The sequence below is a fragment of the Patiria miniata genome, unplaced genomic scaffold (genome assembly GCF_015706575.1).
Source record: "Patiria miniata isolate m_02_andy unplaced genomic scaffold, ASM1570657v1 HiC_scaffold_28, whole genome shotgun sequence".
Lineage (NCBI taxonomy): Eukaryota > Metazoa > Echinodermata > Asteroidea > Valvatida > Asterinidae > Patiria > Patiria miniata.
Window position 1 is genome coordinate 2280856 of NW_024037067.1, and position 17816 is coordinate 2298671.

The following is a 17816-nucleotide window of genomic DNA, read 5'->3' on the forward strand; positions in this document are numbered from 1 at the left end:
CTATAAATAAACACAGGATGACGTCATCATGACGTCATCATTCCACAATGTTGTTTGAATTAGGGTCTTTGTTTGGACAAAGAGTGGTGTAAATGAATAACTGGCAAAGAGTCGAAAATGCCCTTTGAAAAGCGACAATTTTTTTTAAATTTCTGTGTACAAAGTCTAGGGGAAAAATTAATTATTCAAAATGCCATAATAAATCACTTGATGACGTCACCATGACGTCACTCTTCGGGGCACATCTATGCTATAAGGACTAAGCCTATGCTGACTTTGAACGATGTATGACAAAGATGAATGGCAAAAGTGAGGGGCGGAAGAAACATGTACAATTTCTATGGGATTTGCCGGGGAATAAAAAGAAGAAGAAAGAAAAAAAAAAAATCAGAACAAAAACAAAGGCTTTTCCGCAACTATGTGGAAAAGCCAAAAAAAAAATCTGAACAAAAAGAAAGGCTTTTCCGCAACTATGCGGAAAAGCCAAAAATGAGAACAAAAAGAAAGGCTTTTCTGCAACTATGCGGAAAAGCCAAAAAGTTAAAAGTCGAAAAATTCCAATGATGTTGTTAAAATTGTTAATCAATTTTACTCCATGTCCAGGCCACTTCTATGGTGCACATCACATGCATGGTTTGCTCAATATCTCATTCTCTTTATATGGAGATCATATCAGAGGTTCTTAAGCACCCTGTTGTAGTAGGAGCTCGCATGTGGAGCGGACCACAGTGTCTCATGACCGGTTTGTAAACAGCAGCTTAACACCACCCACGTGACAGGCTCTTGACAAATGGCAATGGCTAAACTGTCTCAAGTACTTACGATTAGTGTTTTGTTTCTTTTTAATTAAAAAGAAAAGTTTAATAATATATCGTATAAGTTTTGATAGTTTGGGTTGAGCGAATAGAAAAAAGACCCTGCGGTAAAATACACGTTGCTGAACAATCTGAACTCATCAAACAAATTTGGTTCGTTTTGGTTCAGAAAGTCAAGTTAGTGAATTATAGTACAGGTCAGTGGTTCAACTACAGTGCTAGTTTTTACCCAACAATGTCTATCCTGTATTGATCGGTCATACCACAGCATACTGGCTAGTCCCAGCAGTGTATTCTAACAGTTGAACAATCAAGAGCCAAGCTGTAACTACATAAGATGACCAAACTGTAACTAGTAGAAACTATATTAAAGGGAAAAGTTTCTACGACTTACTTTTGGGCACTTCAATTCCCAAGGAATATTTGCCATGACATCTACAGCATCTGCACCTCCTACACCGATACAAACACCACCTAACCCACCTCCATTGGGAGTGTGACTATCAGTGCCAATCAGTAACACACCAGGAAAGGCGTAATTCTCCAAGATAATCTGGAAAATATCCATATGTCAACAGGTTCATTAGGAAGTTGCACTTGATGTACACTTGAATGTTTACCTCTTCTTTATTAAGTATTGAGAGTCTGAGTCTTAAGGTTTCATAGAAATTGTGAGATCACGAAAGTCTGTTAATATAAAACTAACATAAGTATATTTTTGCTACCTTTTTGACACCATTTTTTGAGATGGGGACACACAATTATATGTGAGCAATCAGATTTTAGTATATTCAAAACCAGAGGCACAAAACATTAAAAAAGAGGAGGTCTGACCTTTTTGTAACTGGGTGTGACATGGGAAATTTGATAAATACAACAAAGATTGGTTACCTGATGAATGATTCCACTGCCAGGTTTCCAAAACCCAACCCCATACTTGGAGCCAGCAGTAGACAGAAAGTTGTACACTTCCTTGTTGAGATCCTAGAGTAAAAATAATAAACATTCAGAATACAATCTAAAAATGTAGGATTACCTTGTATAAAAGCTTCAAGGTTTCAAGGTATGTGACTCTAAACCAGGGGGGGGGGGGGGGGTAAATATCAACAAGATTCATTTCTTACAATGTAATGTGGCACCCTATTGGTCTTAACATGCTCTGGTTGTACTCTTGCATGCAGCACAAGTGGCTTAGAGAGGTCTCACTACCAGTCTTAAAAATTGACCGGTGTTTAAACGGTGGTTTAAAACCTCCCATGTGACTAGTCCTAGTAAATAGGACTCTACAAATTGCCTTTCTTCACATTTGGGCAACGGTCTGGCAATAGTGGAATCCTAGGGAGGTTCTTTCCTTGGAGCAAAAACAAATCATCACACACTCATCGCCCACCAAAACCATCAGATTTTACCGCCAAAACAGACTCCAAAGTGCCAAATACACCACCTCGGGATGCAGACGACATCGAGAATTAAGATGGTGGTACTTAGCATAACTTACGGTTCGAAAGAAAAGAGAAATTTCCCGTTCAAATACGTAACAGTGATTTGTAGAGTCCTTGTTACTTGGACTACCATGTGATAGGCTCTTGACCAACAGAAATAAGTACAGTCAGCTACCGTTATAGCGAAATCCACGGAACCCAGTCAAAATGTTCGATGTATCCGAATTTCTTATTATCTTCACTACTCATGTGAACGTGCGTGATGTACAAATGACTTTTGCAATTTGAAAACAATTTAGAACTTGCTCTCTAGCATGTGATTTATCAACAACAACAATTATTTTTAAAAAATATAATTTGATTTTTTTTTTTAAATGTACGTAACAAAAATTAAAAAAACATTATGAAAGATACGACGTTTTATTGATTGATCATCGATGAGGATGAAGTCAACGTCATGAATGGCGGATGACCTGGATCACTTCGATGTTCAAAGTAAGTAATCTCTCCAGCAGAAATTGTGTCATGGAGAGACATTTCAATTTTACTGTCCTTTTATCTTGCAGTGATCCATGTAATTAGTTTTTACTTTGTTCTAATTTTTCTTACACTGGTCCAGTCTGTACGTTCGTGATTCGGGTCAAGTTCATATTGATCAAGTGCCCTCACGAGTCAGTGTTCTCATGGTGGTGAAGTCATAATCGTACATTGTGGTTGGATATTAACGTCTGACGAACGTTTACGTCATGCAAGCACACGAGCTCATTGGCGTGCAGCAGTTCATTTACCCATAATCGTTTGCGTTACATGCATAATTCAGTGTTATAGGCGATAGTCCCAGTGGGTTCCTTTTTAAAAATTAACAAATATCTTAATGTATGTTGTACTTGGTGCTCGAATGAAATTACGTATTGACAATTTTGGCAAAGGTCAGATTTTTTTGGATCAATTCATGGGAGGGGCCGTTTATTATATGGAATGAAATTACGTTTGGAGAGTTTTGGGACAGTCTAAGATCAGATTTGTTAGTTTTTTTTGTAAAATTATTTGGGGGTGGTTTGTCTGATTAATTTATTTAATTTCCAATTATTCTTTTTTTCTAGTCAAAGGGGTTCTATTTAGGGGGGTTCTATTTTTGGAGGTTCTTTTTATTTTTGGAAAAGTGGCTCAGAAGGCAATGTTCCAGGGGTGGGGGAGGGGGTTAATGACTTTTATTTGACTCGTGATTCAAACTCTAATCACATATGTTTGTGCCTGCCACTTAGTTTGTCTATTGTACCCAGGTATCCCACTCGAAGCCATCAGCCTTTGTCCCTTAAAAAGGCTTAAATGCAGCATGACATAATCAGTCTTTTCTTACTCTAATTTTTGTTTCAATAGGTCTATTGATGCTCCGTATTCAAATGATGTAGTAGTCTTTTCGCAAGCAGTGATTTTCGTTGATAAAGATGTTTATTTTATTTTCCTTAAAAATCTGAGTTTTTAGAAATAAGGGAGACCTATGGAAGTGCAGCCAGCAATGTCAATGTTCCCTTCCAGGTGATAAATAGGGAGCTACATTTTCTTTTATTCACAATTCATAAATACCTTAGAAAGTTTACGCATTCCTATTGGTCGAGAGCCCGTCACGTGGCCGGTCTTAAACGGATGATAAGACATGGCTGGCTGGTCTTAAACACTTTTCCAGTGTCACATGAAATTTGGACTTCCATGAAATCCGGTGCCTTTTAACGTTTCATTGGTTGAACGTTCACATTCCTCACGTATGCATGCGCAATGTACTACCAGTGAATCAGTATTTCATGGTCCGAAATTCACACTACACTAGCCCAGCTGCGTTTTGCGCGACATCGCGCAGTACGCGCGACGCGCACGCCAATGTCCTTATAAGGTAACGAGTTGTGGAGGAGCACTCCATATTATAGTCAAAGGGGTGTTTCGTAAACCATGAAGTAAAATTGTTGAACAAAATGGTTGGCAACGTCTAGTTTTTGACATGTTTTGATTTTTGGACTGAAAAGATTTGTTTTTGACCGAAAAGGTATTTATGAATGGGAATAAATTTGTGTTTGGTCGGTATTAAACACTCTGTTTAAGACCGGTGGGAGTCCGGATGGGTGATAATTACCCATCCAGACTCCCACCGGAGTCCGGATGGGTGATAATTACCCTTGGCTTCGCCTCGAGTAATTATCACCCATCCAGACTCCCACCGGTCTTAAACAGAGTGTTATAATACCTCCCGAACACACATTTATTCCCTTATTATTGATTTGCTCTTATCAGTATGATTCACAGTCAATTTTCATGGCAAAAAGAAAGCAACGAATATTCCTTTTAAAAAAATGTAGCCCAGTTGATTATATGGCGAGTTTTATTGGAAACTTATTTTGAGTATATCTTTTAGGGGTGTAACTTTGGGAAAACTCACATAATGGAAATTTGGACATTTTATGCCACCATAGCGACCTAGTCCTTATAGCAGAGACAAGGGAGCAGCTACATGCAAAGATGGCAGCATGGAGAGTGTGTCTGGCATCTAAGGGTCTGAAGATCAACGCCGGGAAGACCAAGGTGATGGTTAGTCGCGTCAGCGGTGGGCCAATGACGAGCTCTGGTGCATGGCCGTGTGGTGTGTGTGGGAAAGGTGTAGCTGCCAACTCAATCCAGTGTACAACGTGTAGGAAGTGGGTTCACAGGCGATGTAGTGGCTTGAAGGGTAGTCTTCAGGCTGCTAGCGCCACGTTCGTCTGTAAGAGATGTCGGGGTGATGGTCTACGGCCAGAGGAGAGAGAAGCGGGTCTGGAGGTCTGCGGTGACACGTATGAGGTGGTGGAGTCGTTCTGCTACCTGGGTGACATGCTGGGTGCTGAGGGAGGAGCAGATGCAGCAGTGACATCACGCGTGAGGAGTGGGTGGAAGAAGTTCAGGGAGCTGGCCCCATTTTTGACATCCAAGGCGCCGCCCCTGAAGATGAAGGGCCAGGTTTACACCGCCTGTGTCCGAAGCAGTATGGTGTATGGCTGCGAGACATGGCCCACAAGGGTGGGGCACATCCAGCAGATGGAACGAGCAGAGATGAGAATGATCAGGTGGATGTGTGGGGTGTCTCTGGCTGACAGGCTGTCAAGCGAGGAGCTGAGGAGGAGAGTGGGAGTGGAGGGGATCGGCATCGTATTGAGGAGGCACAGGCTGAGGTGGTTTGGTCATGTGGAGAGAAAGGAGGATGTCAACTGGGTCAAGAGGTGTACCAACGTAATTGTGGGTGGGCCCACACCCGTCGGCCGACCGCGCAAGACTTGGCAGAGCTCCGTGTCAGATGACATGCGACTGCTTGGAGTCAATGTGAGGGATGCGACGGACAGAGCCAAGTGGAGGAGAGCCATAGGGAGAAAGCAGGCCAACCCAGAACAGACTGGACAACGGCCTTAAAACCGACATGATGATGAGCACCAGAATATGTTGGTAAAAATGTCGCCAACATGCAAAGACTAGTGGATGTCTCACACTGCGCATGTGCAGCAAGTAACCTCCAAGTGACTACACCGGCAATAGGCTCTGCACATACGTGTAATGTGGTGGATCTGAAAAAAGCTGTTGAGTTTGATTTATCTTGAACTTGATGTTACACCTTGAAGAAGCCTATTATCTTCTGCTGCGACATCTTGCCTTGCTGCCTACATGCTGGACAGGTACATGCCTGTCCACTTCTTAAACAGCTCCGAAACCATCCAGGCCTTGTGGTTAGCACTGTACGTCGCCGGGAGTTAGACAACGTTTTTGAAGCACCTTGGTTCTGGAATTTCCCGATGACGACCGGCTTCAGCTTCTCGGACCAGTCCATGTTCGCACAAAGTAGGACGGTGACGTACATGTACATGGTCCCTCTGCTTGCCGCCAAGGCACTGTCAACGAGACACTTTGATGAAGGGCCTTTAATGTTTGTAACTGGTAGAATAAGGTACAAATTGGGAAAGCCCGTTCACAAAGGTCATTCTATATCTTGGACGCAAGTGGCGCGGGTGACTGGCACACGTCATCGGAACACTGATGACAGGCCATTGTTGGTAACCGCAGCGCGAGAATTAACGACAGTTCCCCGGCGACCCAATTAGCACCTTCCATCTTAATAGATTCTGCGTCGGCAATATGAAACAACTCACACGAGAGACACCAATTGATGACTAATGTTGCTTTTAAATTGGGTCTAAATGAAAAAGCCATGAGCCAGTACTACCGTTAGTTATAAATGGGTCGCTAACGATGCTTTTTTATGCAACGGGGTTGCAAAAACCTTTCGTTGTTATGTCTGATTTCGTTTTAAGCAAATTTTCCCCAATAGAAATTTGCACAATTTTGCACATTTGCACAAGATATGCGTTTGTTATTTCGCTAAAACAGGAGACAACTGTACATGTATGCTGTCTCAGGTATTTATGAACAGCTGTTTAACATATCTTCTGTGAGAAGTCGCATGGATGTTAATGCAAATAGAAATTAACGGCCAAAAGATCACAATCTTATCTCTGGCTACATGGCCATTATGTTATATTGCCATATACCATGACAAACGCAGCTGATGACCCTTTGAGCAAGTGTGCATTCCAAATAAAGAGTGTTGACTGTTGCCATCATGTGGTGCTAAGTGTGACACTATGTTATTGTTCCAATGGCTAGTACTGTGAGATATTAATCAAGTGTCTTTCGTAATACTGACTCTCTCTGGGTGTGTTTGATTAGCTCACCCAGGTTGACTCGGATTAGCCGTGTGCCGTTAGATTAGCTCTGATGTCATACTCGGGTCAGCCACCACAGTGTGGTAAAAACACATTACATGCATGAGTCGTTCATTCCCAAAAACTGACAAATATGGCGGCTGGACAGAGGGAAAGATCGGGTGGACCAAAATATCAACTTTATTTGAAGTATAAACATAATTACACGTCACTAGACCTATGTTTGTGAACAAACACATGGCTGTTTCGGCCTTTTTGTTTTTGTATATTTATGTCATGTTATAGACTGGTAGGACAAACATGTACAGTAGAAAAATGCAGAGTGATCAGGACCTATAGTTATGTAGACATAGGCTGTAGAAAAACGCACTTTTAATGTGTCGTCACATGTCATGTGATGACGTCATCATGACTTCACATCAATTTTCATCTATAACACATACACAAAAAAAGGAAAAACAAAATCTTAACAAAACAAAGGCTGTTTCGGCAAATAGAAAAAAACAAAATCTTAATGAAAACAAAGGCTGTTGCCGAAACAGCCAATTATTGATGTCATTGCAACTTTAGAGGCAATTATTCCAGTCCGACATCCTTACATTTTGAAATTGACAGAAAGCAGTATATCTCAACTATTAATGTGACTGTGACTACGGACGTCATGTGAATGTCACTGTGGCCCGCGTTTGAGCATTCGATTAGTCCGGCCTTCGTGGTTAACTTGTCTGCATTTACCCAAATTGACCCAGCAGAGCTAATTGCAGGGATGTGATTAGTCTGTGACAAAAAAACTGAAAATTTTATGCATGAAGTGCAAACTCTGGCGAGCGAGAGATTTTAGATGCTCTGTGGTGCAATCTGAGGCAATTACTGGGCACTTTCCTCTGAAATTCTGAAGCAGAATTTGTTTTAATTTTATGAAGAATTTTCCTTAATTTGTTATTAAAAATGTACTCTTGTTCTAATAAAGTTTTTTTTCTGTACTCAAAGTTGAGAACCATGTTGTTCTCCCCAGGATTTTTTCAAACCTGTGGGGGAATTGTTGTTGTGATACAACAACCTGCGAAGCCATGGCGTGGGTTCGGGGCCTGCTTAAGGGACCCGAAAAATTTTGAACTTTAGAAGCTTTCTGGTGCATTTTAGAGCATTTCAGAGGAGATCTTGTAATATTTTTGTAAAAAAAAAATCAAAATTGTAAACTTAAATCACTTCTGCTTCCGATAACATGCCTTTCAAAATAGCATCGGTTAGTATTGTTGGAAAAAAATTATTTCACCATTTCTATATTTGTAGTAAAGCAAGGAATCGTTTATATTTCATGTATTTTGTGCTGGATTATTCTCATTTGTGCCACAAAAATTATCAAGACTAGCCATCAAAAGTGATTAAAACTTGCCTCACCTAATTAAAAATATATTTGAGGTGGGTCATTCCACAGTTATGCTTAACGTACATCACGGCCGCTAGCGCCGCAAACATTCAATCTGGCCGGCCGTACATCGCACCGTACACACGGCCGGCCCGGCGCAGTATCAGTGTGCATTGCTGCACTGTGTACGGCCCATCCCACGTGGCCGAAAATTCTGCAGGACTGCAGAAACACGCTACGATGTTTCTCCACAGGTTTGAGTTTTGCAATCTCGTCATTTCAATGGAAAATACATACACAGAAAATGAAGATCACGTTCTGTGAATTAATTTGCAGAAATCCTCTTTTTCCATCGATGGTTGTTTGGTATTTTTACTATTTTAACGATCCAACTTCGGCCGATTACGCACGGAAAACGAACCTGTGAGTACTTCCAGTAGTCACTGGTTCTGATCCTTCATCATAGCATTGATTCTGTTAGCACGCGAAGGGTACCAGTGTACCATGCTGCACTCGTCTGCACACCTGACCAGCGCAACACGTGCATCTCAGGTACCGACACAGGAACTAGACCTACATAACCACAACCTCGGCCCCGAGCGAACAATCACATAATCGCACTAATGGCAACGCATGGTCTTCAACTTTGTTCTCACATTGGGTGTTCAATATGTGCGTGCGGCATACATATCGATCAACGAAGTTTATGTCCGTAACTTAAGTAAATTTCGGATATTTCGGCAAGCAAAACTCATTATGAATAATTAATCAGCACATTCTACCCCCCTATTTTCTCAACGGATTCACACGATTCACGTTGGTGGACTTTTGAGGCCCAAAAAAACGGATTTCCGGAAAAAAACGGAGAAATCACATCCCTGTTAAATTGAAGGCATCCTCTAGAATCTCCCTACCTGAATCTTGTTACCAGTTTACCTATAATCTTCCTCAGTGGAAATGTCAAGAGATATCTCGTCACAATAACTTTACATTCCTTTCAGTTCTTTGTACTCTAGCAGCTCATACCTTTAACTTTGAGTGGCTGTTAACCCTAAGCATTTTTTTTTACAATATACATCTGTAACTTACTAACCTTTGCCCTTGCAAGATCTTTATCACCTCCCAACTGAGCTTCAATCAAGTGATCACAGTGAATGGTAGACGGCACTGCAGTCTTAAGGAGTTCAGAAGGAAACAAATGAAATATCTATGAGCCAAACACTTGTAACAGCATGGAAAAGATGAGAATGTCAAAATATGATTCTACCTCGCTATCCCTAGCACCTTGTCCTTACGTGAGATTGCACCTGTCACCGGTATGTTTCTTCACAGTTGAGAGAACCCATTGTTAAACAAATGGTTTCCCCACTATATAACCGCACCCTAGGCCCATAATCCTCAGTGCATTTTTTGTGACCGGTTGTTTCAGTTGCACGTAACACGTACACACGACTTTACCATGGACGACGAAAACGTCGACATCTTAGAACTTCTTGCGGTGCAATCGGACAGTGATCTACCACCGCAAGCTACTCAACCAGACCCGGAGCCGACACCATCGGGCTCGAGGACTGCGGCAATGGCAACACCCAAACCTCTCGCCACACCCAAATCTCGTGGCAAGAGAGGCAAGGAATGTTCCAATGCCGTTACACGAGAAGAATTTTCTGCAGTTCAAAATCAGCTTACAGCAATGGCTGACGCCAGGGATTTTCCTTAGCGGTCGCCCGCTCGCCAAATGCGAGTGAAAACAGCCGCGGACGAGTCAAAACACTTCCCTCGGTCGTCCGGTGGGCGAGTTAAAATATTGATAATTCATTACATGTGATTTCCCAGATCAACTGTTTATTGCCACAGAGAAAGAATACACAACAAACCGCAAGCAAGATTGGTCGTTAAAAAACGGCGTCAGTCAGCGTCACGGTACAGCCTACCTGTTTAATGTAGCACAGGGTATGAAGGATGTGTCTAGCTGAAAATCAGGGGGAAATGTATCAGCTTAAGGAAAATACTGTGCAAATGCGACAATATTGGGCTCAGAAGCGTCACTTTTTCGAAGATTTGCAATCGAACAACACGCGAGCGAGACACCAGCGAATCCAGCGATCGGCGAGATGTGGCGATTTATCCCCGGTGTTTCGGAACCTGGAGCTGGAACATCAAAATCTAGTGAAAAACGTGATCGTGACCCAGAGTATGAGAAAACGAAAAGACGGCGATCGTACCGAAAAGAATGGGAGACAGAGTTTAAGTGGCTCGCCTTCGATGAAGAGGAAGGTGTTATGTTTTGCAAGGTATGCCGGGCCAATAAAGTCACGGGCGATCGCGGCAAGAAACAAAACACCTTTTACAAGGGAAGCGACACCTTCAAGATTGAGTCGGTTAAGGCACACGGAATGAGCGAAAACCACAAACTTGCAACAGATCGTGACAAAGCAAGAAAAGCTGCCCCAGGAACCAGCCCAGCTGAAATTATGCTGAAGGGAATGAACACTGCGGCAGTAAACCGACTGAAACTTCTGTTCCGCAACGCCCACGCTCTAGCCCGTAACTGTCGGCCGTTTACGGACTTCAGATGGATGGCCCGCCTTGACAGCGTGAAGGGGCTCGATGTTGGTTCGGTGTATCACACCAATAAATCAGCACGTACATTCGTGCACTTCATAGCAGAGGTAAGTTTGTTTTAAATGTAGGCCTATAATTATTATATTTCTATATATTGTTTTGTGTAAATTTTACTTAACAAAATAAGTTTTTAATGAAATCAAAGTAGTTTGCCACATGGCCGATGTGATCGGGCAGTGAATACGAAACACATTGCGTGGTCGGTTGGGTGCGTGCATGATTGTGTCGACGAGTTGTGTTGGGGGTTTTCGATATGAATAATGCATATATTTTCCCGCTAGCCGCTATTGGATTGGTGACCGTGGTTACATCCAGGGTGACGTAGAGCTATGCATGATGTATGAAGAGAATTAGACTGGTGCCTTTCCTTAAATACCTTGCAGTGAAACACTTTAAAAAGGGGACCAGACGAACCAGGAAGTAATAATTTTACGGGAAATGGATGATAGACACAAGTGTTATTTTTTGGCCGTAGCCAAATCATTTCGGACGCGGCCCAGGCTAGATGGAAATGTGCACGTGTGGAAATGAAATTCCTCCCGTACATGTACACGTACATATACATGTACACGTACATATACATGTACGTACTGTATTGCACATGTACAGTATATTTGTGCGTGTTTGTGTGAATAGATTTCGGGGCTCCACGACCGCTGGATGGGTTGTATTGTGCGGTATGAATTCACACTAGATCTGAACACCGGGGCCCGGTCAGATTTTGCTGGTTAGTCTTGACACTAGACAGTTTGTAAATTGTAGTTGACGGTCAGGAATTTCTGATTCAATATTGCAGATGCACTAAGACAGGATGAGGAATGGAAATAATAGGGTTCCTACTAAACCTGTCCTTTCCTGGTTATATTTTCGCAATTATATTTAGGCCTGGGCTTAATTTGGATTTAGAAATAATTTTCTAAGTTTTATTTATTTTTTTTTCTTCTTCAGGTTGAGCGTCTCAAACTGAAGCAGGCAATCGACAAGGCAAAGTACATATCGTTAATTTCGGATGGCACTACTGATGCATCAATTACTGAAGCCGAGATCTTGTATGTGCGCTACAGCCTCGACGGAACACCACATACAAATCTGGTTGGCGCTCACAGTGTAGCCAAAGCTGATGCGGCATCAATAACGGAGTGCATCGTGGAAGTCGGAGTTAAGAAGCGACTTGAAATTGATGAGGATATTTTGAAGAAGAAGCTGGTTGGTTTCGGCTCGGACGGGGCTTCGGTGATGATTGGACGTAACAGTGGAGTGGCTACCCTGCTGAAGAGATACAGCCCAGTCATGCAAGCAGTTCATTGTACAGCACACAGACTAGAGCTCGCCTTCAAAGATGCCTTGAAGCCAGTAGCTTTATACACCACACTCAGCAATCTTCTCCTCAATCTGTATCTGTACTACCGAAAAAGTTCAAAGAAAAGGAGTGGACTGAAGCTTTCAGCTGAGGCGGAACATCAAGCAGTGGCCATACCTACCAGAGTCGGTGGCACCAGATGGCTACCTCATCTTCAGAGGGCACTGCAGCAGATGCTACGGGGCTATAAGGCCTTACTGACACACCTTCGACAGGTTTGTAGTTATTGCATGATCTACATTGATCAATCAAACTTTTGATTAAAATAATACACTTTGTTTAACAAAATCTAATTTGTATTAACATATTTTAAATTGTTTTCCATTAGGTTGAAGTAGAAGAAGGCATGTCTGCAGATGCAAGAGGGAAGGCCAAGCAGTACGCGAAATTTCTCTGTCGACATGACCTGATGAAGTTTGCTCACTTCATGTTGGATGTGGTGACAGTTCTCTCGAGAGTGTCCCTAACAGCCCAAGTGTCAAACAACACCGTGGCAGACGTAGCGGCGTCCATTGATGCAGCTGTTGCAACCCTTTTGAAATACAAAACAAGGTAACTAACACTTCATTGTTTTGGTGATCTGAAAAAAGCATCCTGACTGCAGATAACTTTTCATTAATGTTTTTTCTTCTTATTAATATAGAAAGATGACGCCCAAGTTGCAGGACTTTGGTGATGTTGGCATATTCAAAAGGGAGCCCCTGACTGGAGGTGGAGATATCAGTGCAGCAATGGCCAAAGTGCTGACTGGCCTAGTTACAAGCCTTGACGGCCGATTCGAAGACATGAGCAGAGGTGTACTGTCTAGCTTCAGGATTGCTGGCTTCACATTTTGGCCTATGGAGCTACAGGCAGCAGAGGGTAAGTTGAGGAAAATGAATTGGTTCAACTTGCATGATATTGATAGCCACAATTCTATTAATTAAGTTAACTAGTCTTATTATTTATTAATACAATTGTATTTTTCTTTTCAGACTTTGGTGACGAGTATATATCTCAGCTGGTGAGACACTTTCTGCCAGTTTTGAAGGAGGCTGGAGTGGATACGGATGCAGTAGCTGTTGAGTGGGACCTCCTGAAACAGAGACTATATGCCAAGTAAGATATGTAAATTTTATGGGCCCTTTCTGTATTAAATGACAATTTTATAAGCAGAAATAACATTTTCTAAAAAAAATTGCATCAAGTATTAGTTTGTTATCAATAATGAAACTCTGGGTTTGTAGTATAATGTTCAAATACTTTTATTTGTCAATAACAACAGATACAAGACAATCACCAGTTCCAAATGGGCAGAGGTGATTCCAGCTGTGCAGGAAGAGCTACCCAACATCAGCAGCATGGTGGACCTGATGCTGACAATTCCAGCAAGCTCTGCCGATGCAGAACGTGGCTTCAGCCGCCTGAAGCTCCTGAAAACAGACCAGAGGACACGTCTTCTTGATGACTCCGTCACAGACCAATTAGTTGTAATGCTTCATACCCCCAGCATTGAAGAATTTGATCCAATGCCAGCCATTGACCTTTGGAACAAAACTGGTAAGCGAGCAAAACGTGTAGATAAGGGAGTGGCCCAGCATGAAGAAGGTCAAGTTCAAGGGGACTCAAGCGAGGAGGAGCCCAGTGATGATGAAGACGATGTCATGATGGATGAGGCACCACTAGACTCTGACTAAAGTTAGAAGACTGCAAGCAGTGATTCAAATAAAACATCTCAGAAAGCAACACAATGATAATGTATTCTTTACGTCTGTTTTTTTCTGGAGTATTGATCTGTTAAAGTAAACAAAGGCGCTGCGTTCCATTTGCTTAGAAAACACAGATATATGGCATATGCACATGCGGGCTAGTGAAAATGCTTGCGGGCCAGTGAAAACTCTGATTAACTAGCCCGGCTGGCCAGTGAAAAAAAAAGTTAAGGAAAACCCCTGGCTGACGCCCTGGATAACATCCAAACGGCTGTACTCACTTCTCTCTCTTCTCACTTCTCGACCTGCAAAGAAACAAAAGGTAGAAGAAAGCAGCTCTTCCGGGGAGGGCTCTGTCAAAATCGACAAAGCAGTAAGTGAATTACTACAGCAAGGGGAAGGAGAAGACACGACTGGGGAGGTCTTACAACCCTTCGAACAGCTGTACGCGGACCAGGATGCCGGCACTGCCGTGGGCGAAAAACTGGCCTCAGTTGTCGGCAAAATACTGAGACACAAGGCCCCCGATGAAAAGAACAGCATGAAACTGAAGGACTACAAACGTCCTGCAAACATTCCACAATTGGAATGCACACGAGTAAACCCTGAAATATGGGCGTCACTCAAGTCCAAAACTCACTCATCAGACATCAAGTTCCAAAAGGTACAGCAGGCTCTTCTTAAGGCCCCAGTGCCCATAGTCTCCTGCATCGAATCTCAAATGAGTACATGTATCAAAGATGCCGATGCCAAAGCACGCATCACACAATTACTAGACACGGTAGCCATTATTGGCCACGCAAATTATGAGTTAAATCTCCGACGCAGAGAACTCATAAAACCAGACCTCAACCAACAATTTGGGAGCCTCTGCTCGGCACAAGTGCCAGTCACAGAGTTGCTTTTTGGGGAAAACTTGCCCCAACAGTGCAAGAATATCCAAGAGACTAACAAACTTGGCCACAAGGTCAGTTATCGTTTTGGCTCAGGGCACAACCCGGGGCAAAAGGACGACAAATTTCGATGGCGCAACGAGAGACGCCAACATTACCAGGGGAAAGGTTTCAACTACCAACGCCCCAACTGGCACAAGGGCAAATACCAGAAAAAGAAGCCAGTTTCCACTCCGTCCAAGCGAGCGACATAAACCCAAGCGTTCACAAATGTGATATTGCTCTTAAAACGGCAGGTAGACTCGCACACTTTGTCGCCAAATGGCGAGAGCTTACTAATGATATCAGGATTCTCAACACGATCCAAAATTATCATATTGAATTCGAAAAATGGCCTTTTCAAACATGCATCCCACAGGAAATTCAATATTCAGCATCCCAGGCAGCCATTATTTCACTCGAAATTGAGAAAATGCTCCAAAAGGGAGCCATTGTTGAGACATGCCACAGTGATGGCGAATTCATTTCCAACATTTTTCTCAGACCCAAAAAGGACGGGTCATTCCGGCCCATAATTAATCTTAGAGGGCTGAATGCGTTTGTACAAAATACGCATTTCAAAATGGAAACCATTCAATCTGCATTGCAGCTAATCCGTGCTAAATGCTTCATGGCATCAATTGACTTAAAGGACGCATACTTTTCAGTGCCTATAGCCAGAGAACACAAACAATTCCTGCGCTTTGTCTGGCGCACAAAAGTGTACGAGTTTACATGCCTACCTTTCAGGCTCTCATGCGCTCCACGTGTATTTACCAAGGTAATGAAACCTTTAATTGCGTCTTTAAGGCGCATGGGGCACGAGTCTTGTGATTACATAGACGACTCATTACTATTTGGTACAAATTTGAAAGAATGCTTAGACAATGTTCAAGCAAGAATAATGCTCACTGAAGCACTTGGTTTCACAGTCAATACCGATAAATCTGTAACCACACCCTCCCATGAGATCACATTTCTCAGGTTTGTGTTGCATTCGGTTCACATGACAATTTCTATACCGCCTTCTAAGGCTAGCCATGTAATTGACACCGTCAGTTACCCAGGTTCATGATTGAAACCGATGCCTCAAATGAGGGCTGGGGAGCTAACCTTAATGGACAAGCAATTGGGGGGCGATGGTCCCGTGATGAGGCCAAACATCACATTAACTATTTGGAATTGAAGGCATGTTTTCTTGCCCGTGAAGTATTTTTCTCGAGTGAAAGAAACACTCACATTCATGTGAAATCCGATAACACCACGATAGTGGCATACATACAACATTTTGGTGGGTCACAATCCCAATCACTCAATATGTTGACTAGACAGATCTGGCAATGGTGCATTGACCGAGAAATTTGGCTCACTGCCTCGCATTTAACGGGCACAGAAAACACTGTGGCCGATTTTGCATTCCGTCATTTTCATGACGACTTTGAGTGGGAACTTAATCTTGGCATTTTTAAAAGAATCACAGAAAAATTCTTTGTTCCCGATATTGACTTGTTTGCCTCACGGCTTAACCATCAGGTATGCCGATACGCATCATGGCGCCCAGAACCAGGGGCTGCATATACTGATGCATTCACTCTGAACTGGGAACAGTTTCGGTTCTATGCATTTCCACCTTTTTGCCTAATTGGCAAAGTTCTCACTAAAATTGAATATGAGAATGCATGTGGGTTACTGATTGTCCCTTTATGGCACACGCAGTCTTGGTTTCCAAAAATGCTTAAACTTTTGGCTCATCCACCAGTTATATTGCCAATGCAATCTGATTTACTTTCTCTCCCTTGTTCAGATAGACTGCATCCCTTGCGGGATCATCTATGACTGGTAGTATGCCTATTGTCAGGGAAACACTCAGACAGCAGGGCATATCAGGAAGGGCTGCCGATGTCATCATCGCGTCCTGGCGAACTTCTACCCAGAGATGCTACAGAACAGCACTGGGCACATGGCTTCAGTTCTATGCTCACACAAAAACGAATTCAATTCGAGCTGATGTCACATCTGTAATTGCCTGCCTGAATGAACAATTTCATAATGGTTCACAAAACAGCAGCCTGAACACTCTGAGAAGTGCGTTATCAGCTGTGGTGCTTCCCAAGAATGGAATCACCGTGGGATCTCACCCACTCGTCAAACGGTTTTTGACTGGCGCGTTCAACTTGCGACCACCAAAGCCAAGATATTCATCTACATGGGATGTGACTGTGGTATTAAATTACCTTAAAAGTCTAGGGCTAAATAATAGCCTTAGCCTTAAGGACCTAACAATGAAACTGGTCATGCTTATATCCCTGATTTCAGGGCAGCGTTGTCAAACACTGGCATTAATGAATTTAGATAATGCTTATCCTACTGCCAAGGGTGTAACCTGTGTCATTTCTGAGTTGACTAAAACTAGTAAAGCAGGGAAAGCTCCTGTTAATGTTGTATTGGAGGCTTATCCTCATGACAACTTGCTTTGTGTAATGCGTGTTCTGAAAACTTACCTGCAAAAGACACGCCCACATAGGAAAGATAAGAGATATTTATTTCTCAGTTATGTTCGACCTCACAAAGTTGTAGGGACTGAGACAATTTCTCGGTGGGTCATGTCCACACTGACTATGTCAGGCATTGACACAGGGACATTTAAGGCCCATAGTACTCGTGCTGCAGCCTGCAGTGCTGCGTTAAGTCATGGAACACCGCTGAACATTATTATGAAATCAGCTGGATGGACACAGTCCGCCACCTTTGCAAAATTTTACACAAAACCGATAGTTTGCCAAAATAAGTTTGCTGAATCGGTTCTCATGACTAAAAAATTGTAGAATGGTGGAACACACCAGATTCTG

General features: G+C 42.6%; 1 protein-coding gene across 1 annotated transcript in view; it reads right to left on the reverse strand.

The window, feature by feature from the left end:
* Window positions 1-1167: 1167 nt before the first annotated feature.
* Window positions 1168-17816, reverse strand: part of LOC119734821 (aconitate hydratase, mitochondrial-like) — a 48102-nt gene continuing 31453 nt past the window's right edge. Inside the window, exons 5-7 of the mRNA XM_038208395.1 lie at window positions 9456-9536; window positions 1707-1799; window positions 1168-1368 (exon numbers count right to left, since the gene is read on the reverse strand). Coding sequence (XP_038064323.1) covers window positions 1183-1368; window positions 1707-1799; window positions 9456-9536 — 360 coding nt within the window. The 3' untranslated portion in view covers window positions 1168-1182. The remainder of the gene's footprint in view (window positions 1369-1706; window positions 1800-9455; window positions 9537-17816) is intronic.